The sequence below is a fragment of the Poecilia reticulata genome, chromosome 12 (assembly GCF_904066995.2).
Source record: "Poecilia reticulata chromosome 12, P_reticulata-male-v2, whole genome shotgun sequence".
Lineage (NCBI taxonomy): Eukaryota > Metazoa > Chordata > Actinopteri > Cyprinodontiformes > Poeciliidae > Poecilia > Poecilia reticulata.
Window position 1 is genome coordinate 23,611,784 of NC_088841.1, and position 26,707 is coordinate 23,638,490.

The window sequence follows — 26,707 nt, forward strand, 5'->3', positions numbered from 1 at the left end:
CAACCTGGAGACTTTTTTTGTTTTGTTTCCAGGCAGTGAAGAATCAATCATTGATAATAAATTTATTGAAAAAGATACAACCAATCAGACGGATGGTTCACAGTCCAGAAATATGTAACAGGTTAATGGAAGTGCAATTTATCCGACATTTTCCCAATTTATTCAACTTTGCACAAAAGACTTCTGTGAAGAAAAAACTGAAAATAAAAAAAATCATGACCGGAAATTAAAATCTGACTATGATTAGAAAACGGGATAAAATTAAACGTAAAAAAAAAGTAAAAACATTCTCTTATTTTACAAACTATGTTCACTTGGATAATAAAAATGGGAACGAAAGTAAAAACCTGTCAGCACCAGTTTCCTGTGGGTTCTGCTCTGTCTTCTTTTAAAATTACTAAATATATTCCTCAAACGCTGCGGAAAATATTAGTTTAAAAATTAAAAAAAGTAAAATTTATGCGTTTGCAAACTAATCTGAGCTCATGGAGAAGCTTCGAGTTTTCAGCTTTTCAACAAGACGAGAACAAAGAAACGGGAATCAATAATCGTCTGAGTGTCGCTGGAATGATTCGATACGGCGGAGAACGAAGGCGACAAGAAAAGAAAAGAAAAGAAAACTACGAGAAGAAAGTCAGAGTTTTACCAGAATAAAGTCAAAACGTTGAGAATGAAATCAAACTTACAGTAAAATTATAAAATTACGAATAAAGTCATAGCTGTATCTTGTGAGATCAATGTCGTAATATTCCAAGAATGAAGTTGGATTTGTTCTTGAGAATAAAGCCATATGAGATTAAATTAATAATTTTACAGGATTAAAGTCGTAGGTTTACAACGTAAAATTATGAAAAAAGTCAAAACAATACGAGAATAAAAGTGTGGTATGACAAGAGTAAAGTCAAAATATTTAAACTTTATTCTGATAAAACTACGTCTTTTCCTTGTATTTTTACTTTATTCTTGTAATATTATGATTTAATTCTTTTAAGACTTTATTTTTGTAATTTTATTCATTTATTTATTTTCTTTTCGTGGCCTTTATACTCCGTCGTAGTTCATGGTTGTCACACCTTTAAAAAAAAAAGGAAGAAACAGAAATAGTTCCCAGATTTCTCATTCACAATAATTCTGTCTATTAAAACAAAAAAAACAAAAAAAGTACAGTTTTTCCTTCCAGCAAACTTTCTGTTGCAGTGTTTTTTTTTTTTTGTCCCTCTTCGTTTCCACACGACACATGATGAAGTCGAGAATCGGGTCCAGAGTTCGGTTTGTGCATCTGGAGCTCAAAGTTTTTCAGTTTGTAGAAGAACGGCGGGAGGCGGAGATACAGTACGATTCGCTCAGAGGCCCGGCGCGGCCTCTAGGAGGCGCCGCTGGAAGAGCTGGTGTCGGGCAGCGCGCTGGGCTGCTGCTGGTCCTCGGGCGTCGTCGCCATGGCGACCGACGAGTACTTACACTTGGAGGAGCCGCATTCGCAGCTGAACAGCTTGGCCTTGACTTCCCAGAAGTGGTCGCCGTAGTTGAACCTGGAAAACACCAGAAGAAGAAAACAGATCAGGGGAAACGGAGCGGAGCGGGAGCCGCCAGGCGGCAGGAAGCAGGAAGGACGCAAACTCCAAAATAAAATGCAAACAAATGCAACCATGAAAAAAAAGAGAAGAAGCTAAAAACTAACAAAAAAATGCTGCAAATGTGAAAAAAAGAAAACACAAAAATCTGCAAGCAAAAAATGTCAAAGCAGGTGAAAAAAAAATTCAACAGAAAACAAACAAATAAATAAATAAATACATGCCAAGAGTATTTAAAATCGATTTATCATTTACTTGAATTGATCTGAAATTTCACAGCGGCAGAAAAAAATGCTGCAGAAAATAAATAAGTAAATAAAGTCGATATTTGCCAGGTGGATTTAAAATGTATTTATGAGGCGCTTTCATTTTCTCACGACTGACAAAAAATGCAGCAGCTTCAGAATAAAACGCTGCAAAATTAGTTCATCTTTACTTAGTATTGCTTAAAAATGTATTCAAAATTAACAAATTAGTTGGTTAATTTTGCAAAATAAAATATTGCAAAACAAATTGAGGCAACTTTGGACAAAATGCTGCAGAATTTATTTAATTTTAAATCATTATTGTTTAACTTTTTAATTTATTTTTATTTTATTGTGTTTTAATTATTTAATTCATTTATTTTTAATTATTACTCAACTTCTAAAAATCTGTTTACTTTTATTTATTTGATTCATTATTTTCAAATTATTAATTTATATTTTTACTTATCAATTTTCCTCCATTTTTGTATTTATTTCCTTATTTTACTTTTAATTTTCTGTCCGTTTGAACAGAAATAATCCCGTTTTGTGTCTTGAAGCTCCACTGAAGCGACTCGGCTGCTTCTGCATCAGAACCGACGGTTTTATGGGTTGAAAGTGAAATTGGTTTTGTTTTCCAGATTTACCCGAGCTCTTCCCCGGCCTTGATGCTCTCGCTGGCGAAGAAGGCGATGTGTGGGAACCGCAGGTCCTGGTGTGTGGTGAAAACCCGACAGGCGAACAGGTTGGGCTCACACATGTGGTTCAGGAAGCGGCTGATGTTGCCATAGAAACGGGCATCGATGCAGTACTGATCTTCAGGCTGGAGATAAAAACACAGAAAGGCTTTGAAGGAGGAGAAAACGCAGCGGATTTCAGACGTGCTCACGTTTCATTCAGGTTTGATGGAATTTAACTGGATTTAATGTGATAAACGGAGAATAATCATGAATTTAAAATGGATTTTCCTGTTAAATTCACCTTATCATCCAGGCTGAACAGGTAAGCGTCGTTCTGTCTCGTATCGGCTTCACCTTCAGAGATGATCTCACCTACGTACCTGTTGGACATCAGAGGAAGAAACGTTCTGCGGTTAAATAAGGAAAAATAACATCATGAACTATTATTGTTATTATGATTATGTAGGAAGGAAGGAAACAAAAAGTAAAGAAGTTCAGGGTCGTTAATCAACCACATTAACTCATTGTGGTTCATAATCCATACATTTGAAATACGGATTAAATGATTAATCGATTATTAAAATTATCGTCAACTAATTTACTCAGATATTAATTGTTACTTGGAGTATAAAAACTAAAAAAAAAGAAAAACATTCAAAACAGTAGTTAAGCCAAAACTTTACAAAAATATACATATTTTGCATTTAGGGTAAAAACACATTTGTTTGTAAATATTTTTTAGCCAAAACTCGCTGAGTTGTATCGTTTTAGCTTAATCTGGTCTGGATTTACAAAGATTTGCATTTTTGCCAACAAAAATGTTTATTTTATTAAATAAAAAGGAGTTGAATTATTTATTTATTTACAGTTTTAAGGTATTTCTAATATTGTATAAAAAGGCTTAAGTGGTTAAATGAAAAATCTGTAGAATAGGTAATTCTTTTAACGATTGTCAAAATGATTGACTAATCGATTATTAAAATAATCATTAGTTGCAGCTCTATTTTGATGACTTAGGTCAGACATTTTTAAGTCTTTAGGCTCCAGTTAACGACTAACATTACTAAATTAGTTAATTAAATAATTGTGATTAATTCAGTTAATCGTTTCAGCCCTACATCAAAAGCAATGTTAACAAATATTGAGGTTCTGTGTGTTAACTTCTGATCCCGTAGACATTGATGGATAAATTAATATGTCATTTAGCAATAGAAGTAGTTTTCACAATTACACACATAGAACAAGATAAATTATTGATTTTCACATTCATGAGGCTGGAAAACATCCTAAAAATAGTAAAGTGCAACTTTAATGAACTGAATTATTAGTTTATTTGCATCTTTTATGCTTTTATAACTTTGCCCTAAAAAGCTTCAGTAGTTAAATGAAAAATCTGCAGAATGTCATTTCTTTTACCCGATTAATCAATTAATCATCAGAATAACTGCTCAATTAATCACATACTAAACTAACAGTTACTCTAATTTGGAAAGTGAAGCTGGTGTTTTAAGATGAGAAGCTCCCAGTGTTCCCAGTTTCTTTAAATTATTAATTCACGGTGAAACAAAATCACAGACGGGATCCGAGTCCAGTGAGATGCAACTTCATCTCCACCTAGTGGCCTGCTTGTGTCAGTGCAGCTGTAAGTTTTTACCACATCCAACATTTTTTTGTGTTGCTGTGATGCATCAAACTCACTCGCAAACAAAGCTCCCCTGTGGAATATCCTGCAGAGTTCGGACTCCCCAGCCTTTATTACCGGTTCTGAAAACCTGGAGTCTGACCCTACAGAGTTAAAGAAAACATTTAAATCACAACAGTTCCTCTCTTCCTGAAAATCAAAACAGCTTTACGAGGATTTTATCCGAGCACGTTGGGACTCTCTGGAGTTACCTGAGCCCGTTTTGTACGACGCGGTTCTTGCAGGTCCTCCAGCAGGAACACGCGTGGTTGCACTCAAAGATCAGCGGCGGCTCCTCGCGACAAAACTCAGGCAGCAGGCAGCCGCTCTGCTCACCCAGAGAGAGGAGAGGAAGAAATGAAGCTGGTGATGTACTGTAAAAAAAACTTTGAAAACTCAACTAATTTAATATTTTTCTGCCAATCAGCCTGTTTGTGTCTGTTAAGATGGTCTAAATCTGAAGTTTTTCAGGTTTTCTGAAGATTACTAAGCGCATCAATGAGAGGAATTAATACACATGGGCCATTAGCATTAGCTAGGCTAGGATAGTGTTATCATTGGCTAGGCTAGCGTTAGCCCTGAATAGGTTAACAACAAGCAAGCCTAGGCTGTTGGTCCACTGGATTGATTACTGCATCTTCTGCCCATTAGCATAGATAGGCTGATGTTGGCTAGTCAAACAGACATTGACTAGCCAACATTAGCCTTGGGTAGGCTAACAGTTAGCATGCCGAGTCTTGTCATGCACTCGATTGCCACTGCATCTTCTGTCCATTAGCACAAATACATTGTTAGCATTAGCCTTGGATAGGGATGAATCCTCACTGGATAAAGCTAACAGCTAGCTTTACACTGGATCGTCTACGTTCTGTGCTCTGCTGTCCATTAGCACAGATAATCTGAGGCTAGCTAGCTCTAGTCTTTATCAAGAAAGCAAACTGTGCTTTAATAAAGACACCACATCTGTCAGTGACATACTGTAGACACAAAGTCCCTAAAGACTCAGCTGAGTGAAGAACTTTACTGGTCTGGTCCAACAGAACCTCTGGGATGAACCAGTCCTGAGACCTCAAGCAGCCAAAGTCCAAACAAAAAGTTTAAAATGCCTGGATGCCCTGATCAGGACCATTTTAAGGGATTCTTGGTGCCAGTAGGAAACCTGACAGAAATGAGAGTTTTTCAAGAACATGCTCGTCCTCACCTTGTCGTACCAACGGCGCAGACTCAGCTGTCCACACATGCAAATACTAGTAGAACAGTCTTCTTTACAAACACAGTACTGAGGAGAAACAGACACAAACACCAGTCAGTAACTCAGCTGAACTCTGCTTCCTCTGAAACACCAGACGACCTTAAACCCACCTGCAGGTGTGTGATGTTCCGGTCGATGTTCATGGGGGACGTGACGCAGTTTTCTGTGATGTATTTGTAGTCGTCTGGGATTGGCTCGCTGTCCACAGAGTTCACACAGGGAATGGAAACTTGCTCCTGGCCTAGAGATATGTCACTGCGGACAGAAACACACCATGTTTCCCTCTCTTAAAGCTGATTTTTCTGTCTTACTGGTGAGCGAACAGCATCATAACCCAACCTGTGAAGCAGTTTCTCTTCGGTCCGCCTGAGCCGGCCGTTTTTGGCGTCCCTCTCCCTCTTGTGGGCATGCAAGGCGCCCCAGGCCTTGGAGTTGTGGCTGCAGCAGTCTGGAGGAGACTCTCCCTCGCGGTTCTTCAGAAACACATTAGCTCCTCGAGACAAGAACAGCCTGAGGAGACAAAGACCGATTTCACACAACCGTCCTGCTCTGCAGCAGCTTGCTTTAGGTCTGAATCGATTAATTGGATTAATCATGATTCATCGTCAGTAAACATAATTGGTTTTAGTTTTAAACAAAAATAAACTCCACATTTTATCTTCATCTTGAGACAGTTGAGATTCTGTGGAATATGAAAAATGATTTGCAGCTAAAGACATGAAAGTCAGCAGGGTTGAAACGATTAATCGTGATTAATCAATTATTGAAATAATGGTTTACTAATTTAGTAATTAATTAATCACTAAGTGGAGTAAACAGACTCAAAAAAGGTAGTTTGGTGAAAAAAAAGCATATTCAGAACAGTAATTAAGTCAAACCTGTACAAAAAATAAATACATTTTGCAGTTGAGATAAAAATATTTTTTCCTGTAAATATATTTTAGCCCACTGATTTATTAAATATTAGAACTGCTTTTCCTAAAATTTCCACAATCTTGTCATTCAAACCCTGTCCAGAGGACAAATCAGTGATTTCAGATTAAAGTTTAAACGATTAATCGGATTAATTGATGATTAATCGATGATTGACATAATCGACAACTAATTCAGTAATCAATGAATCATTAATATGAGTGTACATACTCAAAAAAAGTCCATTTAGTGAAAAAGACACACATTCAGAGCAATATTTAAGCCAAAAATATACAAAAAATATACATTCTCTATTTAAGACCAAGAAAAACCGCCCAGTTTTGGCAAAACCCAATTTCACCCAGTTCAAATTCACTAAAGGAATGCTTTTTAGACAAGAGCATGTTTCTTTTCTTATTTAAAAAAGGAATTCAATTATTTATTTCTATTTTTAAATGCATTAAATGGCTAAATAAAAAAATCTGTAGAATGCACCCAGTTTTTATTTGATTAATCGTTAGAATAATCAATCGATTAATAATTGTTAATTGTAGATTCACCACAGGAATCCTTAGGGTTGCATTTTAGGCAATAAAATGTTTATTATTATTACTTATTTGCATTCTTTAATGCTTGTACAAAAAGATTTTAAGTGGTTAAATGAAAAAAATCTGAATAGTGTGCCTTTTTTTTTTTTTTTTATCTGATTAATCGATTAATCGTGAGAATAACCGGTAGGATAATCGTTATCTGCAGCATTATTTTGTGTCGTCGTTTACTTGACGCAGTCCAGGCGGTTTTCCCGCGCAGCGATGTGCAGAGGAGAGTCTCCGTGGACGTTGACGGCTTGGAGGTCACACTGGGCATTCAGGAGAACCTCGGAGATTTCCACGCTGCCGGAAAACGCCGCCCAGTGAAGGCAGATGTTTTTCTCCTGGAAAAAAAGAGCAAAGAAAATGTTTGTTTAGCTTCCATGTGAACACAAAGTAAAACCAAAACCCGTCCAGACCGACCTTGTCCCTGATGCTGATGTCGGCGCCTTTGGACAGAAGCAGCTTCACCTGGTCCACATGTTTGTACTCTGTGGCCCAGATCATGGCTGTCCAACCGCCGTCATCCTGCAGGAACAGGAAGTAACCCCAGATTAGATCTGTTTCTGGAAGGAAAGCCTGATTTCTTCATCTCTATCCATCAGTCAGAGAATTAATCCTTCATGCAGTGAAAATACTCAATTAGGAACTTTGAAATCTCCAACAAAAAACAAAAAAACAGTTCCGTTGAAGGAGGAGAGCTGGAAGATTTTACTAAAATCTGGAAACAAAAACGTGTTTTAATATCCCTGCTAATCCAGAATCCAGTTTTCAAGGTTATTAGTTTCTCAGATACTTTTTAAAGCAAATAAAAACATCAGTATAGATTTATGGGTTGAGTTTTGTAGCCGAGCGGCTATAAAAGAGGAAACCTGGAAAAACGACAGACTGGAAGGAAAGAAGGAAGGGTGGATGTAAAAACGATCTGAATACTAGAAAGACAAAGATAAACGACTGAAAGGGTTGGATGGACGACAGGAAGATGGATAAATAGGAAAACAATTGATGGATGAATGGATGAACGAACAGATGGATGGACAAAAAGATGGTTAGAAAAGCCAATGAATGGATGAACGACAGAACAAACGGATGGATGGATAAATGAACAGACCTGTCTCTTTAACTAGATGACCCGTCTCTTTAAATAGCGACCTGTCTCTTTAACTAGCGACCGTCTCTTTAACTAGGTGACCTGTCTCTAGATGACCCGTCTCTTTAACTAGCGACCCGTCTCTTTAAATAGCGACCTGTCTCTTTAACTAGTGATCAGTCTCTTTAAATAGGTGACCCTCCCTCCATGTTTTCCATGCTGGTCTGCAGACTGGAGCTGCTCTCACCTGACAGTTGACGTCCACCAGCCCGGTGGACAGAAGGTGCTCCACCACGTTGTAATGACCAGACTTGGCCGCTAGGTGGAGACATGTGAACCCTTCAACATCCTGTGAGGAGCAGAGACCCGGTTCAGACCCAAACGTTTCCTGGATGCTGGATGTTCTGATGGCGGACCCACCTTGTGCATGGCGCTGGCTCCGGCCCGCAGCAGGTACAGCACCACCTCCATGTGGTTGTTCTCACACGCCTCCATCAGTGGCGTCCGCTGGTCTTCGTCGCACATGTCCAGGTTCGCTCCGGCCTGAACACCAGCCGCACCGGGACACAATCAGAACCAGAACCGGGCTTCGGATCGCCCACTGAAAGCAGAGAGTTTACCCCACCTGAACCAGCATGTGGCAGATGTCGGCGTAGCCTCCCTCAGCGGCGGCGTGGAGCGGCGTGCGTTTGTTCTGGGAGTCCATCTTGAAGTTTGGGTCGGTACCGTCCACTAAAAACCAACAACATGCCTGTCAAATTCCTGACAGAACACAGAGCCACACAGAGTAATCCTGAATAAAACAAGTTTTCTGCTGATTTTTAAAACCTCTCTTTGCATTTCCTTATGTTTTGATTAATCATTCAGGCTTGAAAAGTCGCAAATTTGAAGAAGGAAGCAGAAAATTCAGCAAAAGAAATATTAGAAAATTATTTTTTAAATTTCTGCCCAATCTGCTAAGCTTTTTTTCCACATTTTGTCTTTTCACAGCCACAAACTTTAATGGATTTTATTGAGAATCTATGAGAGACCAACAAAAATCCCCAAAACAAAAAGCACAGCGTCGCTAGTATAATGCCAGGATTCTGAGATGAAAGTCAAGATTTTAAAATTAAAATCAGAAAAAGTTCAGAATTCTAATATAAATAGAATTCTGAGATTAAAATCAGAATTCTAAAATTAAAATGAGAATTATGAGAAAAAATAGACAAAATTCTGAGAAAAAGTTTGAAATTCTGAGGTTAATATCAGAATTCTAGGAAAAATAATTTTGAGAAAAAAAATTAAGAAACAAAGTCAGAATTCTGAGAAACAAGTAAAATCTCAGATTGAAATCAGGATTCTAAAGTTAAAACCAGAATTGTGAGATCAATAAATAATCAGAGAGAAAATGACAGAAACACCACCATACTCCTTCAGAGCGCTGAGTGAAGTTCTACCTACCCAGCATGAGCACCACCTTCTTCAGCTCTCCCTGTTTGGCCGACAGGAACAGCTGTTTGGGGTGAAATCGCAGCTTCTTGGGCCTGACAAGAGAAGAAGAAGAAACGGGTCTCAGGTCACGGCGTCTCTGTGGCGTCAGCAGAAGAAGAGCGGCTTACTTCTCCGTATCCAGGGCGACCAGGACACTCTCCAGAGTTTCTTTAGTTGTTCCTAACGGCAGCGCAGGTGGCGCTATCGTTGCGATTCCAGGCTGCAAAGATGGCTGGCGGGATGACTCCGGGACGGCCGGGTCATCGGGGTCCGGAGCAGGATGGGCGGACAGCGAGCTGTCGGCTCGGCCGCTGACTTCAGCCACAGGAGACAAACAGGAAGAGCTGCAGAAGGAAAGAGTCCTCACTGATTAGCTTAGCTTAGTTAGCATTAATAGCTTATCTTTGATAGGTTAGCTTTGTTAGCTTTATCTTACTTTCGTTAATTTTGCTTTGTTAGCTTAACTTCATTAACTTAGCTCTGTAGGCTTTGCTTTGATAACATAGCTTTGCAAGTCTAACTGTTAGCTTAGCCTACTTAACTTCACATTGTTAGCGCATCTTCTGTAGCTTAACTTCATTACCTTAGCTTTGCTAGCTTAGCGCCATTAGCTTATTTATGTTATCTTGTCTCTTTTAGCTTAGCCTTAGCCCCTAGAACGATGGTGTCCAGCTGGACTCTGACCTGCCGGTCGTCGTGTCTGCTCGGCCCTCAGGAGCCCCTGGTGTCGCCGGGCCATTGGCCTGCGCCGGAGGAACGGTGGAGGTGGTGTCGGCCTTGGCGATGGTGACCTCCTTGGCCTTGGCGGCCTCCTCCCCGCAGTGCGGACAGAAGCTCTGACCCTTCAGCATCGAGGCGCACGCCTGGTGGAAACGGTGGGAGATGCTGACATCCGGCTGGCACTCCATGAACGTCCCCTGCTCCAAAAAAAAACACAAATAATGAATAATCCCAGTCCCTCACAGTCCCTCCCAGTCCCCCTGCACTCACAGCTCTGCAGAAGAAGCCGCAGCCGGGGCAGCACTGGTGCTTGACCATGCCGCTGCGGTGATCCTCGCACAGAACCAGCAGCTGGACCGAGTTGGACGGACGCATCATCTCGTGCTTCAGGACGGCACCCTGGCAGCGCGTCAGCTGGCCGTCCACGCTCTCCGTCGCCATGCACTTCCTGTCCGCCAGGATCAGGATCTCACGGCTCTTTGGCGTCTCCATGCGGCAGCTGCAGAGCGGCAGCTCCTGCGCCTCCTCGATGGCCGACCCGGAAGGTACTGGACACCATCAGAACAGAAACTACTGAAAACAACACCCAACTTTTACATCCGCCATCACCGCTTCCTGCATTAAAACACAGAATCCTTCAGGGATAAATGGCTGATTCTCATTTAGTGTGTTAAATCAGTGGCTCATGGGGAACAGTGTGCCCTCTGCTGGCTGAGAGAGGGATGACATCTTCTTACTGGATCCTGGTTCTGATGGAGACCCAAAAACGCTTTTAAAAGGTCATTAATGAAAAGGAAGAATATGAGAAAGGATGGTAGATAGAGTACACATAAACAACAAGGAAGCAAGGAAGGAGGGACCATTTAGACGGGACAAAAAGAAAGACAAGAAATGGAAGATACAAGGACAAAGAAGGAAGGTAGGATGCAGGAGGAAAAGGAGCACAAGCATAAAAGGGAAAAAGAAGGAAAGAAAAGGGTTGAAGGAAGGATGGACATAAAGGACGGTAGGAAGGGAAGGACACATGAGGAAATGAAGGAGACAAAGAAGGAAGGATCCAACATTTAGCATCTTTAGTTCCATAAAGCTCCTGGAGGTGATTTGGACTCCTGCTGATTCCAGGTCGGTTCTGAACTCACCGTTGCTGTGTGACGACTTGCTGAGGTCAACGCACTCGGACGAGAGGATCTCCGTGTACTCCTGACCCGACGTCTGCGGCAGAACATCCGTCTCCGGTTCTAAGCAAAACAGTCGACAGTAAGACACAGAACCGGCGACCGAGTTTCAACATGAGTGTCAACCGATCACCTTTGTCGGCCATCCTTCGTTTCCTCTTCCTGGACGGTCTGAGCCAGGCGCCGTCTGCTTTGGACTTCTTCTTCAGCGTCTTCTTCAGGCTGGACTCGAAGCTCTGAGGCGGGCAGGTCGGACTCGGTCAAGAGATCATTCCAGAAACACAGAACCGGACAGAGTATTATCTGTTACCCTGAGGAATCAGAGGAACACCCTACCAGATCCGACTCCGTGCCCTCCTCCTCCTCCTCTCCCTCGTCTTCTTCTGAGTCTTCGGACTCATGCTCATCCTTCACCTCAACAAGAAAAGGTAAAACAGACTTCCTGAACATCAACTGAAGACTCAACTACATCTGATCCAGACTTCATCCAAACTTCCCAATACAGGAGAAAGTCGTCTCATCCAACTGGACTTGGCCGATCGGAAGTAGGGACAAGTCTTCCTCTGATCAGCAGATTCTTGAAAAGCTGCTGTTGGCCTCTTGTACGTGTCACAAGCAGTAATGATTTTCTGTCAACCAATCAATGGACTGTATTTTCTGACACCAGTAGTTCCACTCTAACCGTATCATTGTCCTATGGACCTACACCCTAAGGGGCCCATGAATGGAGTGGAAGGTGTTTGCACTGCTGATTGGACTCTCACGAGGCAGGAGGGGTTGAACCCAAACACCTAACATGGTGTCATACTAGTGCAATGACAAACGTGAAACACGTAGTGATGTTTTCCTGTCCACCAATCAGTGGACTGTGTTGTGTGACCCACAGTTAATGTTCTGTACCATTAGCCAAACAATTGTTTGTTAAAGGTCGATTGTATGAGCCGCTTTATCAATGGAAGACAACCAAATAAGCCCCTTGTCTATGGGCCTGGCTTAAACTGGTTCTTCCATACTAGTACGATGACAAACGTGACACAAGCAGTGACATTTTCCTGTCCACCAATCAGTGGACTGTGTTGTGTGACGCCATCAGCTCTACCCTAAGCGTACCGCTGTCCATTGGACCTACAACTGGACGGGCATGTCTTCCTCTCCCACCTGATCAGCAGACTCAGAGGTTTCTTGAACAGCGGGAAGCGTTTGCTCTGCAGGCTGCCGTTGCATCTCCTCTTCAGACTCCATGTCCTCCGACTCGTCTTCCTCGGACGCGTTCACCACCTTCTCCCCGTTCACGGCGGCCGCCTCCCTCTTCTGGAAGCCAGGAGATTTATTCAGTAGTGTTTAAAGCTTAGTAGGGAATAAGTAACAGTAATATCAGAAATACATTAAAAGGCACAAATAAACCAATAATTTAATTCATTGTTTGAATGAGAAAATAAACATTTTATTCCTTGAGTGAATACTAAAAAAATGTGAAGAGCTAAACTCTTTCTGCTTTACTTAGCATCAAGGTGCTCAATAGGAGATTTTTTGAAACAGGAAAAGTTAAAACTGACACTTGACTTTTTTTTTATTACAATGAAGTTTTTTTCATTTTAAATGCAAATGTAACGGTTTCTGTACATTTCTAGCTTACCTGATGCTGTGCTTTTCTTTCACCAACTGGTCCTTTTAGACCATTAACGATTAATCAACTAAAAAATTAGTTAATTATTTTAATAACCGATTAATCACAATTAATCCGATTAATCATTTCAGTCCTAATCTGAAATCTCTGATGTCTTCATAATTACAGGATTATGGAAACTCTGGAAAAAGCAGATTAAACTGAATGGAAGAAACTAAAACTATATTTACAGACAAGACTTTTTATCATAAATGCAAAACGTAACTATATTTTTTCCACAGTTTGGTTTAATTACTGCTGTTTTTTTAATCACCAATGAGTCTTTTTGAGTCTGTTTACTGTGATCAATCGGTTAATAAATTAGTTGACAACTATTTAAATTATTGATTAATCACAATTAATCGTTTCATTGTGATTTTAATGTAATCTGGAGAAGCAGAAATCACTTTATTAGAACCTGCTGGGTTTCTGTAGACTGTTAAAGCTCCTAGAACATTTTCAGCATGTTTTTCAGCGACAGGTTTGACTTAAATACTGCTCTGAGTGTGTTTTATTTGAATCATCAATGGACCTTTTTAGAGTCCATTTACTCCGATTAATCGATTAATGAATTAGTTGACGGTTATTTCAATTACTGATTAATCACGATTAATCGTTCCAGCCCTTTTTTCATGTTATCTGGACGAGCAGAAACAGGATGTAGGACCTGTTGGGTCTTTGCAGACTGCTGCAGCTCCTTAAACATTTCCAGCATGGTTCTCTGCTTTAGCACTTTGGTTTTCTTCTTGGGAACCAAGCTGTATGTTCCCATCCTCCTCTTCTTCTTCCGGGATGAAAACACCGTAGAGTACGGCCCTGGTGAGAGAAGAGGGAACCGTCACAGTGCATCCCAGCTGTGAATCTGAACTCCGGTCGTTGGGGCGAGTCGTACCCAGGCGATGCTTGGCAGGAGCTGCAGAATCTGCAGGAGAATCTGTGGGAGCTGCTGGTGAAGCAGTGTGTGCTGAAGCTGGCGTTTCTGGTGGACTCTGAGGTAGATGGTTCGGCGCTGGCGGCGGAGACGACTTCTGCACATCTGGTGCGACTGGAGACTCCGATTTGACACTGTTTGCTTGTCTCAGCTCCCTGTTGATGAGCTGCAGGCGACAGAAATGATGAAACGTGAGGAGCGCCGCTCTGTGGCGCCGTGAGGGTTACAGGCTGATTGCTTTGGGTTTTATCACTACACCCTTCTTTATGTCTAAATGTTACGTTCCAGGGTCAAATGTTTGGTTTTCTTTCTGCTTTTGCTGCTTTTTCAAACATAAATACAAAGATTCAAGGTGGAGGTTTTCTCTGAGATCAAACTTAAATATCCCAAAAACCAAAGAAAGTAAGAAGATGGATGGATGTGACGTCCCTCCCTCAGCAGATAAAAAGTGGATCGTTTCATCCCAACTCAGGATTATTCAAGACTTTTCAGCTGTTTTGTACATTTATGTCAGACAGACTGACAGACATTTGCTGCTGAAACAGAGAAACTAAAAGATGAACTTGTGTCTCAATAATCACTAAATAACGATAAATTAAAACGAGTTTAATCATTTTCATCTGTATAATTTATCATCTTTCTCTGGATGATAAAACTCTTCAGTTTGGTGTTTTGGTCTGAACTTTGAAGGACATTTTTGCTTACAGAAACTTCATAATTCATTTTATTATTTTTTTAAAATTTATTCTGGATATTTAAAATGTTTTTCAGTTCCAGTGTTAAATATTAATTGAAATTTAAAGTTTATTATTATTCCATTACCGTTGTAATAACTGAAAATGGTCTAAAAACAACAATATAACAGTTTATTGTGATAATTTCTGGGATGATTTATCGTCCAGCATCGTTTGTTCGGCCTGTTTGTGTTTCAGATGCGGCGGACGTGATCGTACCTTCTGAGCCGGGCTGACCGCCGGTCTCGACATGGTCTTCCTCGCTCTGTGAACAGTAACCGGCAGTGGAATTGTGACGGGACTTGAAGCAAAGCCGTTTTTAGCGTCCGACATATTCCCTGTGTCGGGGGCGGTCCTTAAAGCGCCTGAACTCTGCGCGCATCCCACCGCCGAGGCGTCGAGGGGTTTGGCTGTCTGCCCCCCCGGTGGCGAGCCCGAAGGCAGCCTGCTAGTCCTGAGAGGGGAAGAAACCCCCGAAGCGGGCGCCGCCGCATCGCCGGCGTCCTGCTGCTGCTCCTTAGCCAGGATGAACCCGTTGCTTCCAGTTACGGATCCGTGCGGCGTCTCCGTCTCCGCCGTGCCGTTTTCGTTCAGCGCCGCCTTGATGCCGCTGACCGTCAGGTCCGCGTGTCGGCTGCCGTCGTCGCTGTCCGTGCCGTTAAGCATGATGGCCTCCGCCGCGGCAGGAGAGGCGCGTCCCGCTGCTGAAGCTACGTCTTCGTCCTCGCCTGAGCCAGGAAACAGAAAAATAAGGTCAAACCAACCGGAACCAAACCGGAACCATCCAGGGTTTGATCTGGAGGCTGACCTGACTTCTCCTCTCCATGGTTCGGTGGATCCAGTCCCTCTTTCTTTGGAGGTGCAACATTATCCACGGCTAAACCAGCGGGCTGCAGAAGAAGAAGAAGGACGTCCATCAACCGTTAGGAGCCACTTAAATACAACACCTTTAAATATAATCATCTTTATCATGAAATATGTCAAGATACTAAACAGAAATATGGTCTTAATAGAGATTTTTTTGTTTTGTTTTTCACAAAAACAAAGAAAAATGAACCAGACAGGACAAGTCAGCTCAATCAACCTCCATTAACAGATTAACAGCCAAAATGGACAAGAAGCTACAAAACCTGGAGGGAGAGAAAACGTTGGACATGAAGGAGAAATGAAACCAGCAAAGAATATTAAATGACTGCTGATGAAGGGAATCCATGTGCAAGAATGTTTCTTCAAAACGTCGACCCAGACGGGCAGAAATGACAAAAGGTCAGGCGGGAGGTCAGGGGTCGAAACGAGCCGTCCTGAGTTACAAAGGGAGGAGATAATTACTGGGCCCAGTTTGATTTAAACGTAGAGAATAAACGGCCAAAGTGTGAGTAAAGAGCTTAATGAAACAAATACAGCTCTGGAAAACATTAAGAGACTCTTAAACGATCAATTTGTCTGATTTTACTTTTATAAGGTTTATCTTTGAGGAAAATGAACATTGTTCTTTAATTCTATAAACTAATCCAAGCAATAATGTAGTATTTACTTGCAGAAAACGAAAAATGGTCAAAATAAAAAACACGCAGAGCTTTCAGCCCTTTAATAATGCAAAGAAAACCAGTTTATACTCACTTAGAAACAACAATATTAATGTTTTAACTCAGGAAGAGTTCAGAGACCAATATTTTCACTGGGATTCAGTGCAGTGGCAGCTTAATATTTTATGTTTAATGCAAAGAGCAATAATTTGGAAAAGAATAAATGTCATTTAGAACGTTTTCCAGATGTAGGAACTGAGATTTCCAGCCGACCCGAATGAAACAGGCGACGCCCGTTGGTTCCTCAGCTGCTGTTTTACTGGAAAGATGCTTCAATATGGTTTCTTCACACTTTTTAAGAAAACAGACAAAAAGTAGTACAGGATATTTAATAGTCACATGAACTGAAAAGAGAATTATACGATTGTGAACTACATTTTCTTCATTTTGTTCCTAAATAAAATAAATTTTAATTGAAAAATATGAAGCTAAAACAAATTAGCACCAAAAAGAGAGAATTTCTATTTTCTGTGCATTTTTTTCAACTTGAACAATAAGATTTACTCACATTCTCTCCACTAAACTAAACCAAAGGTAAAAAAAAAAAAGGTACCAGCTATCATTTAAGCACCTAAAGCTAAAAAAAATACAATTTCTTTCAGATTTTTAGAAACGCCATCATGAGGAGAGTAAACAGAGACCAGATCTGTCAGCAGCTTGAAAGCATTTCTCAGAGATCCATCAATCGTCCCCAACGTTTGCTAAACGTCCAAAACTCTTTCACTTCAGGAAGAAACTAAGAAGGTTGAGGGTTTGAATGAAACGACTTCAGAGGAAACATGAGAGGAAAGCAGCTTCAGATCAGCCTGACCTTTAACTGCAGCCCAGCCAGCGTTAATGACCAGAGTTAGAGCTCTCGTCTGCTTCATGGAGGCCGAGCAAAGCCGACTCTGAGTCAGACTTTCCCCGACATGGAGGAGCAAATTGTTCCCTTCAAACTGGCCCAATCAGAGGACTGGTTTGTCGATGTCTGCACATTAACACACCAGTCCAGACTGTTTCTGGTCAAGGTTTTCTCTCCTTCACCTGCAGCTCAGACCCAAACAGGAACCGTCAGAGCAGACCACCACAGACCCAAGGCAGACCAGCACCTTGTCAATCAGCAACAGGCTTTGCCCACCATCTGCCCTGCAGCACAAAAACTGAGGCCGTTTCCCAAAGACCGTCCAGTCTGAGTGGAGCTTGACCTGCCGCAGGAACACCTGGGAGCAGCCAGACCCGAGGAACGCTGCTGCTTCCTCCTTTTACTCAAAGGAAACACAAAACCCGGCCTCTTCCCTCCCCCTAGTGGTGGAAGGTGGAAGTGGCGTTGGATTCAGTAGGCAGAGAGAGACAGAGGGGGGAAGGGAGGCAGAGAAAGCTGTCTGCAGAGCTCCGCCATTTCACAACCAGACTGTTTACTGACATGGCTCGGCCATTGCAGCGGTTTTCCACTAGATGGAGGACTGAAGGGGTTGGGAAGCTGGTGGATTGGAAAACTGAGGAATCTCCAAACCTGAGGGAGGAGATCAGCAGTCCTGATCCCTCAGTTACATGAAAACATGGTAGATTAGACCAAAGCTGCAGCTGGAGCTGAAAGTCATGAAAGGCCTGCAGGTTGACAACAACCAGGCTCCATATTTTGTAGAGAAAATGGGAATATTACAGAGCTTCAATCATTCAGTATCTCTCCAACGTGAGTCTGGTATGTGAAGGCCTGTGACCTATCTTTAGATCTGTTCCAAGAGGCCTGAAAACGCACCACAAAGTATCAACGCTTTTCTCAAGGGGAGTTTACTCTGAAGGAGACGGAGGAAACGCCTCAACATCCAGGCACCAATTGGTGATTTGAAACTGCTCAGATGTTCACATCACGCTGATAATCTGTTCATTCCTCTTTGTGACGTCATACCAACAAACTTTAATGTGTTTAGAGAAACTATACAGATCTTTTCCTTATATTGGTCAGTTCTGGTATTGTTAGCATTATTTCTGGTTTGGTAAAGTGCCAGATCGATGGAGATATGAATGTGTTTTGGTGCCAAATGTGGGAACGAACCCCGGAACAAAAGCTAAATCCTTATTATTATTTTGAATCATAATAAATGGACCAAATTGTTTGATTTGTATTGTTGTTTTTTGATGATGGCTCCTGATAAAATGTAATATTTGTTTCTGATTTTCCAATGAGCAGGACTGAACCAGAAGTCATCTGTGCCATCTTAGAAGATCGCCGCTCAGTTCCTGAACTATAAAATTGTTGAAAATAAGCGAAAGACATGTTTTACCAATGTGCGAGAAAGATGCATGACAAAAATGGCTGCCGTCGGGATCGACCTGTTTGAGATGGAGAAGGACAATGCGTGAGTGGATGGGCGCCGATCTCATACTAAGACACCATTAACTACCTAATGAACATGAGGAACGTTTACAACGTGTTGGAGCTTCAGGGCCTGAAATCCATACAACTCGTGTTTCAACGGATTTTTAAAGGACGAATGACCTCCTTGTGTGAATGATAAGGTTCTGGTGACTGAATAAGTCCATTTACTAACAAACACGTAGGTTTACATGTCTATCTTAGCTAGCTGATAAAAGCTACATTAGCTATGCTAATTTTGCTAGTTCGACAGTAAGTACCACAGTAAATATTTACCTTAGTACACAGAGGCGGGTAGAGAACTCAAAAATTGTAATTGAGTAACATTTGTAATCTACTGATATTGTTTATCAGTTAGATATAAAGGAATGCGGTGAGAGCTAGCTAAGCTTGTGGGGCTTGTTTATTGCTGTCATAGCAACGCCATAGCAACTGCCTACCAAGATGGCTGCCAGTTACAAAGTTCACAGAAGTGTCGGAACTATGTAGTGGGAACTATATGATGTTTTTGTGACATTTTTGTTTTTATGACGCAAGACACTCTGAACTGTCTTATTGAAATGTGCTGAACAAATAAACCTGATTGATTGATTGATTGATTGATACAATAAAACAAGTCTTGTACAGACATCGACTTTGCACACGTACTCAACAACAGAGACATAAATTTTTTAAAGACATACCAGCTAAAGTAGTAAAACTAAATCTGGGGAGTTTTGTATTAATAATATTTTTTATATTTAGATGGAAAAGTGGAAATTTGGAGCAATCTGTGCTCGCTGTGAGGTACAGAGGTGGTAGCATCATGTTGGGTTACACGTCATAAAACCAGTGGCATCATGAGGAAAAACTATGTAGTGAACATATTGAAGCAACATCTCAAACTGAAGCTAAAGTTTGGCCGTCTTCCAGATGGACGGTGACCCAAAGCAAACATCCAGATTAGCTACAAAGTGGCTTAAGAACAACAAAGTCAATGTTTTAGAGTGTCCATCACAAAGCTTTGAGCCAAAACTCTTAGAGATTTATGGGCAGAGCTGATGAGGTGTGTAGCCTACAAATCTGACCCAGTTCTACCGATTCTGTTGGGAGGAATGGGACAGAACTCCAGAAAACTATAGTGAGAAGAAGGTGGAAGGAAAGTTTGATACAAGTTTCAGAGTTTAAAATGTAATTCTACCAAATAATGAAGAAATATGAACATCTCCATCGATCTGGCACTTTACCAACCAGAAATAATGCTAACAATACCAGAACTGACCTATATAAGGAAAAGATCTGTATAGTTTCTCTAAACACATTAAAGTTTGTTGGTATGACGTCACAAAGAGGAATGAACAGATTATCAGCGTGATGTGAACATCTGAGCAGTTTCAAATCACCAATTGGTGCCTGGATGTTGAGGCGTTTCCTCCGTCTCCTTCAGAGTAAACTCCCCTTGAGAAAAGCGTTGATACTTTGTGGTGCGTTTTCAGGCCTCTTGGAACAGATCTAAAGATAGGTCACAGGCCTTCACATACCAGACTCACGTTGGAGAGATACTGAATGATTGAAGCTCTGTAATATTCCCATTTTCTCTACAAAATATGGAGCCTGGTTGTTGTCAACCTGCAGGCCTTTCATGACTTTCAGCTCCAGCTGCAGCTTTGGTCTAATCTACCATGTTTTCATGTAACTGAGGGATCAGGACTGCTGATCTCCTCCCTCAGGTTTGGAGATTCCTCAGTTTTCCAATCCACCAGCTTCCCAACCCCTTCAGTCCTCCATCTAGTGGAAAACCGCTGCAATGGCCGAGCCATGTCAGTAAACAGTCTGGTTGTGAAATGGCGGAGCTCTGCAGACAGCTTTCTCTGCCTCCCTTCCCCCCTCTGTCTCTCTCTGCCTACTGAATCCAACGCCACTTCCACCTTCCACCACTAGGGGGAGGGAAGAGGCCGGGTTTTGTGTTTCCTTTGAGTAAAAGGAGGAAGCAGCAGCGTTCCTCGGGTCTGGCTGCTCCCAGGTGTTCCTGCGGCAGGTCAAGCTCCACTCAGACTGGACGGTCTTTGGGAAACGGCCTCAGTTTTTGTGCTGCAGGGCAGATGGTGGGCAAAGCCTGCAGCTGATTGACAAGGTGCTGGTCTGCCTTGGGTCTGTGGTGGTCTGCTCTGACGGTTCCTGTTTGGGTCTGAGTTGTAGAAAAGACTCAGACTGTCTGATAAAGGAGAGAAAACCTTGACGAGAAACGATCTGGACTGGTGTGTTTCCAGTTGTTTCTGCCTCCTTTAGGTCTCTGATTGGGCCAGTCTGAAAGGAAACAGTTTGCTCCTCCATCTAGGGGAAAATCGAACTCAGTGTCTGCTTTGTGCGTCTCTTCAGTTGTGAGCCCTGCTACCATTCAGATTAAAGAGGTTGCTGCAAGCAAGCAGGAAAGCAATAAGTGCATTCGTGCCTCGACTTTGTGAAGTTGCAGTCCTTGTGTGGCAGCTGCTCTTCATCTGGTCACATTTGTTTGTCAAACGGTCACTGAACGTCTCCTCAGAGCAGGAGTCAAACCTCCTGAAGATCTGGGAACAACAGCCTCTAAACTCTTTTCTCCTTGAATGTTGCCTCATTGATTGACTGTAAGGAAGTGATTTCTGAGCAGCTGAAGCTGAGCATTGAGGCACAGACAGTTGAAACCAGTTATTTACATAAGCCGTGTAAAAAGAAGGTGAATCTGTTTCCCTCGTTTCTCATTTTACACCAGTTGGGATAATCAAAGTGATCTCTATTTACCATGTGTTTGAATATTTTGGGAAAGCTAAGATGATGATGGATTTATAATCTCCTCAGTGGTTCATTAGGGAATGTAAGAAAACTCCTCACACACTTTGTGTGTGAGGAGTTATTACCTGAAATAATGAGGAAACCGAAACGAATCAGTAAAAATATCCTGAAATCAAATGTAGATCTCCACAAGCCTCGTTCTTTCTTGGGAAAACTTGAGGATTTTATTTAATTTTTTAATCCACAGCAACAATATTTGAAGTTTCTTTGAAAGCATAGGATTAATTACTACATGACAATATTTTACTTCCTGATATCAAAATTAGAAAATCTGTTTCTTCTTGGGCTGCAAGTAACGACTATTTTAGTAATTGATTAATCTATGAATAATTTTTGATGATTAATCGATTAATCAGTTGTTGTTTTAATGACATTCTACAGGTGTTTTAAAAACTTAAGACTTTTTTTTATACAAAATCAGAAATACATCAAAAGATTCAAATAGAAAAGTAATTCACTTACTTTCTTAAATGAGAAAAACATTTTCCTGCCTAAAATGCAACACGGTGTCATTCCTGTAGTAAATCAGGTGAAGCTAAAATGTTTTATATTTACAGACAAAAGTGTTTTTATCTTAAATGCAAAATGTACATATGTTTACTAAATGTTTTGCTTAATTTCTGTTCTGTTTTTTACCAAATTGTTTTTTTTACTCTGTTCACTAACGATTAATTACTAAATCAGTTGACGATTTACTCTGATTAATCGTTTAAGCCTTACGTTCTTCCCCGTTTTTCAAAACAGTAGACAAAGTAACCTGTTGATGTTAAATAATGGTAACTGTACAGTATTAATTTTCTTATGTTTTAAATTTCCCCCTTACTTTATTGTTTCTTCTTCTATTTTTAGACATAATTTTGCTTTTGTTGACCTTTAATTTGCTGACAGTTCACCTGAATTTCCCCACTGTGGGACATAAAAACTTATTTCCCCTCTAATATTGTTTATGGAAAGGTGAACCTTTAAATAAGTTGAGCTGCTGTTTTAAATTATTCTTTTACAACTGCTTATTTAATGTGAGCTCCCATTTCTTATTGTTCTGATGATTAATCGATTAATCAAATGAAGAAATTGGCACATTCTGCAGCGTTTTCAATGAACAACTTAACCATTTTTATACAATATTAGAAATGCATTAAAAGATGCAAATAAACATGATTAAATTCCTTTTTTAGATGAGACAATAAACATCTTATTGCCTAAAATGCATCAATATAACATTTGTTTAATTTATACTTTATCATTTAGAGCAAAGATGCACCTGCAGCTAAAATAATTTCTCACACAAACATTTGCAAAGTTCAGCTCTTTCTGTTAGACTAAAAATCAATAAATCTGGTTTTTGAATAAACCTATTAAAAATTGGATAAGTTGAGATTTTATTTGCTGAATTTGACCCAGATGAAACTAAAACGGCCACTTGAGGAGTTCTGGGTAAAACAAAAGGTTTTTCTTATCTTAAATGCAAAATGCATTAATCGTTTCTGCAATTTTGGCAAAATTACTGCTCTGAATATGTTGTTCTTTCAGCAAATGGCTTTTTTTCATCTTTATACTCCAGTTAACAATTGATTACTATAAATTAGTTCAATAATTGATTCATCTTGATTAAGATGATTAATCATTCTAACCCTAATCAAATATTAAAATATATGATGTGCATCAACGTATTATGTTAGTTTTCTCTTTTCCTGACAACAGAAGAAAGAATAAACAAAACTGGAGGAGAAATTGGACCAAATCATACAGGAAAATGATTCTCGGCTACAGATGTACATTGACAGCTCCCCTGCTGTGGCGTCAACCTTCAAAGTGAACAAACTGTGTAGGGATGTCTGTAGGAATCCAGAAATACCCAACTGATCCTGACCCGAACAGAACCTGTGTGTTAACGCACGGACCAAAACGAAGGCCAGAGTCTCCGGCTGTACAGGCAGCAAATGTTCGCCTGTTTTTCATTTTCAGTTCCCTGCACAAAAGATGCAGGTTGGCATGAAAGCAGTCGCTGCCTCTTTGTTCCAAACTCTTCAATCTTTGGCAGCATTTCAGTGCAAACATGAGAGGAAAGCAGCTTCAGATCAGCCTGACCTTTAACTGCAGCCCAGCCAGCGTTAATGACCAGAGTTAGAGCTCTCATCTGCTTCATGGAGGCCGAGCAAAGCCGACTCTGAGTCAGACTTTCCCCGACATGGAGGAGCAAATTGTTCCCTTCAAACTGGCCCAATCAGAGGACTGGTTTGTCGATGTCTGCACATTAACACACCAGTCCAGACTGTTTCTGGTCAAGGTTTTCTCTCCTTCACCTGCAGCTCAGACCCAAACAGGAACCGTCAGAGCAGACCACCACAGACCCAAGGCAGACCAGCACCTTGTCAATCAGCTGCAGGCTTTGCCCACCATCTGCCCTGCAGCACAAAAACTGAGGCCGTTTCCCAAAGACCGTCCAGTCTGAGTGGAGCTTGACCTGCCGCAGGAACACCTGGGAGCAGCCAGACCCGAGGAACGCTGCTGCTTCCTCCTTTTACTCAAAGGAAACACAAAACCCGGCCTCTTCCCTCCCCCTAGTGGTGGAAGGTGGAAGTGGCGTTGGATTCAGTAGGCAGAGAGAGACAGAGGGGGGAAGGGAGGCAGAGAAAGCTGTCTGCAGAGCTCCGCCATTTCACAACCAGACTGTTTACTGACATGGCTCGGCCATTGCAGCGGTTTTCCACTAGATGGAGGACTGAAGGGGTTGGGAAGCTGGTGGATTGGAAAACTGAGGAATCTCCAAACCTGAGGGAGGAGATCAGCAGTCCTGATCCCTCAGTTACATGAAAACATGGTAGATTAGACCAAAGCTGCAGCTGGAGCTGAAAGTCATGAAAGGCCTGCAGGTTGACAACAACCAGGCTCCATATTTTGTAGAGAAAATGGGAATATTACAGAGCTTCAATCATTCAGTATCTCTCCAACGTGAGTCTGGTATGTGAAGGCCTGTGACCTATCTTTAGATCTGTTCCAAGAGGCCTGAAAACGCACCACAAAGTATCAACGCTTTTCTCAAGGGGAGTTTACTCTGAAGGAGACGGAGGAAACGCCTCAACTGGTTCTTTGTCGTCTTTGTCTTCATTTTAATAAAATATTCTTGCAGCTCTCTGTAGCCTCTGATTCAGAAACAGGACACAGAACCTACATGACCAAAGCAAGAACAACATCAAAGCTATAAAAGCCACAAATTTCGAGAAATTTCTACAACTTTGATAAGTCTGAATATTGTTCCCCTTTGAGGAAAGACATGCTGTAAATGATCGTTTTGAGATCCGTCCACAGACAGGATCCAACACGTAAACCCTCTGATGCCTTTTGGATAACTCGACACTAACAACAATTATGGCTTCAATACATTAAGACTTTCAATTCAAGAATCGTCTTAAAACAGAAGAGAAACTTAAACCAATTGTTTTTATTTTAGAAACAATGAAGCAAGACTACATGTCCTCAAAGCACCTAAGGCCAACCGAGAAAGAGCACAGCATGTCTTTCCTCTCCTCTGTCTCAAGGAAGCATCATACCTGCTTTCTTCTCATGGCCTCCACTGAGAAGAAGAAGGCGTCAGAAAGGGAGTGGGGGAGGAGGAAGAGGAGGAAGAGTGCGTGGGGTAAGAGAGGAAGAGGAGTGGTGGGGAGGACAGAGAGAGAGGGAGAGAGCGCGAAAACCTGCTGAAGAGACTGCTCCCGATTTTCTTTTCTTTCCCCGCATGTGCATTCACCTCGCCGGTCATGTGACCTGTTGGCTCCCTCTGTCGGTTCTCCTCCTCCTCCTCAAAAGGGTCTCCACTGAGCATGCTCAGTCAGTTCAAACTGTAACACCACTCCGTTTCTCTCCACTGGTTGACCTCTGAAGATATCCTTTGGAGCCAAGTCACCATGGAAGGGCTCAGACGTCAAGGCCGATCAAAGCAAATGGAGACGGATGTTGTCTTAACACACATTTACTCGTATCACCCCGAAATATCTTTGAGTCTTTTCTGAAGATAAACACGTTTCATCCAATCAGTTTTTATGAGAAAGAACAAAAACAGTTTTACTCGAGTGCAACATGGACTCTGCTGTCTTCAATTAGACTGAAATAAAGAATCAACGAGACTTGGCCGACTAAACACACAGAAATAAATCCAAACAGCTACAATCTGATCTGCCTTGAAAGGAAAACAGTTAAAATAGAGCAACAGCAAGAAGAGAAAAAGAGACTGCTCAACAAGGTTCAATCAGAAACAGTCTGGATGAATTAAAACCATCAAGTCTCCTCATTAAAGAAGCAAAACCAGCTCTGATGGTTCGTGTTGCTGGTGAGCTCAAGACAAACGGGCAAGAATTACCTTTGTTCTAGATAATAATAATCAACCCGTCAATCACAGAGGGTAATTTGATTGGCAGATATCAGAGCCTTCTGCTCTTTAAATCATTTTTTAAAGACTGTCCCCTGCCACTGATTAATATGTGTAATATTATGAAATGGTGCTATAAATCATAAAAATTATATTTTAATCATGTTCAACGTTTCCCCCAGAAAACTTGCTAAACCGAGTGGTTGGGCGTTAAGGCAGTCCTTCATCCAGCAGTCCGTCGTGTTTTTGAGTTAAAAAATATTTAAAGTTTACATGAAATTTGAAAATGTCACTTGATAATTATGTGTTATTGAAAGATTAATACCTGAACATTAACTATAAAGTCTTTAAAAAATGCAAACCTTTTAAAAAGACTTAAGTAAATAAGCAGTACTTAGCCTGGTGGGGGAACAAAAAGCCTGGAGGCCCGCCAGGCTTATATTACACTGGAGGAAACTGATGTTTAACAAGTACTTTTCTCAAAAAATACCAGGAAAGGTACTGATTGTGCGTACTAGGGCTGGGTAACATGGCTGAAAAACTAATCACAACATGAGCATTTCCTAAAAAAAGATAATTATGGGTGAGTTTTTTGTTTCAAATATCTGAAATACTAGCAAACTGGTGACGTTTCCTGTTTTATCCACGGTTTTCACTCCACACCGTTGTTGTTTATTTTTACGTAGTTATGAGGCACGGAGGCAAAACTTTAAACTGCTACTGCGCAAGTTACTCAAGAGGTTGTTGCTAGGTAACCAGAGAGTGAGCGAGTTGCTAGGTAACCAAAGAGTGAGTGAGTTGCTAGGCAACCAAAGAGAGTGTGAGTTAGTTGATGCCACCAGGATTGGTTAACTGCCATGAGAGGTTG

The 26,707-nt window shown here is 41.2% G+C and overlaps 1 protein-coding gene across 1 annotated transcript; it reads right to left on the reverse strand.

Moving 5' to 3' along the window:
• Positions 1-47: 47 nt before the first annotated feature.
• Positions 48-25,311, reverse strand: ehmt1b (euchromatic histone-lysine N-methyltransferase 1b). The gene is given in 28 exon segments (XM_008424610.3): positions 48-1,529; positions 2,464-2,639; positions 2,798-2,876; positions 4,195-4,281; positions 4,390-4,505; positions 5,379-5,456; positions 5,540-5,684; positions 5,769-5,939; positions 7,121-7,275; positions 7,355-7,459; positions 8,269-8,370; positions 8,442-8,564; positions 8,647-8,753; positions 9,465-9,547; positions 9,623-9,838; positions 10,179-10,411; positions 10,485-10,762; positions 11,354-11,452; positions 11,523-11,625; positions 11,726-11,803; positions 12,548-12,700; positions 13,723-13,871; positions 13,948-14,152; positions 14,940-15,448; positions 15,529-15,610; positions 25,025-25,150; positions 25,152-25,196; positions 25,198-25,311. Coding segments are annotated over 28 exon segments (4,068 nt in total). The 5' UTR covers positions 25,297-25,311; the 3' UTR covers positions 48-1,363.
• Positions 25,312-26,707: the final 1,396 nt, after the last annotated feature.